Source organism: Aphanomyces invadans (assembly GCF_000520115.1).
Source record: "Aphanomyces invadans strain NJM9701 unplaced genomic scaffold supercont1.60, whole genome shotgun sequence".
Classification (NCBI taxonomy): Eukaryota; Oomycota; class Saprolegniomycetes; order Saprolegniales; family Verrucalvaceae; genus Aphanomyces; species Aphanomyces invadans.
Window position 1 is genome coordinate 31,593 of NW_008580205.1, and position 782 is coordinate 32,374.

The following is a 782-nucleotide window of genomic DNA, read 5'->3' on the forward strand; positions in this document are numbered from 1 at the left end:
CGGCGCGCCTTGCTTCAACGTCACGACTAGGGGCGCCACGTTGACAGGAAGATCTCGACCAAGGGTTAGTCGAAACACACCTTCTCTGCGAGCTTCGCTCGCACCGCCATTCGATCGACTTCCATCGACCACCCAGACTTCAAATCTGGGAAACACGCTCGCTCTTCTTCAGGGTAGAGCGAGGTTGCTTCGGGAGACGATGCAGGCTTGTTCATCGTCTCAACCACCTTCATGGTTGCAATCAGCGGGGTCTCCTTGTCGCACAGCTAATTGAGGTCGTATGCACTCTGCATACGCCGCGCTTGCGCCAGCAACAAATGAGGGCAGTACCCCAGTCGCGACGTGATGGCGCGACTGACGATAACGTCGGCCAGGCCGTCTTGCAGTGGCATTGCGGCCACCCAGCACTTCAGGTTCGATAGCACCAACGTTCCTTCGGCCGTCTCGAACGTCAACCGCAGCTTCACTTCGTGGTCCACTGTAAGTTTCATGGCTTCCATGAAGCCGCCCAACTCGATCGGTCGGTCCAGTTGGCGCACCGCCAACGTAAAGTTACCGATATATTCAACGCGCACCAGGAACGTTGGCGACTCTACCGATTGATCGGCGCCGCTGTCCAAGAGCGCCAACGCCGTCACACCATTGACATCACACGCAACCGTGCGTGGACAGTCTATAATCAACGCGCCCTGGGGGTCCACGGCTGCACCAATAATCTTGCGCTTGGCGTCGTTCCTCTTCTCCGATGCTGCGGACGACGCCCCGTGAGGTTTCTGGAAGCG

At 58.1% G+C, this 782-nt stretch overlaps 1 protein-coding gene across 1 annotated transcript; it reads right to left on the reverse strand.

Annotated features, from left to right (window-relative positions):
* Positions 1-266: 266 nt before the first annotated feature.
* On the reverse strand, positions 267-500 carry H310_14024 (hypothetical protein; the record flags this gene model as incomplete). Its single annotated transcript, XM_008881735.1, has 1 exon — positions 267-500. The coding sequence occupies one exon, from the start codon at positions 498-500 to the stop codon at positions 267-269; it is 234 nt and encodes a 77-aa protein (XP_008879957.1).
* Between the last annotated feature and the right edge of the window lie 282 nt (positions 501-782).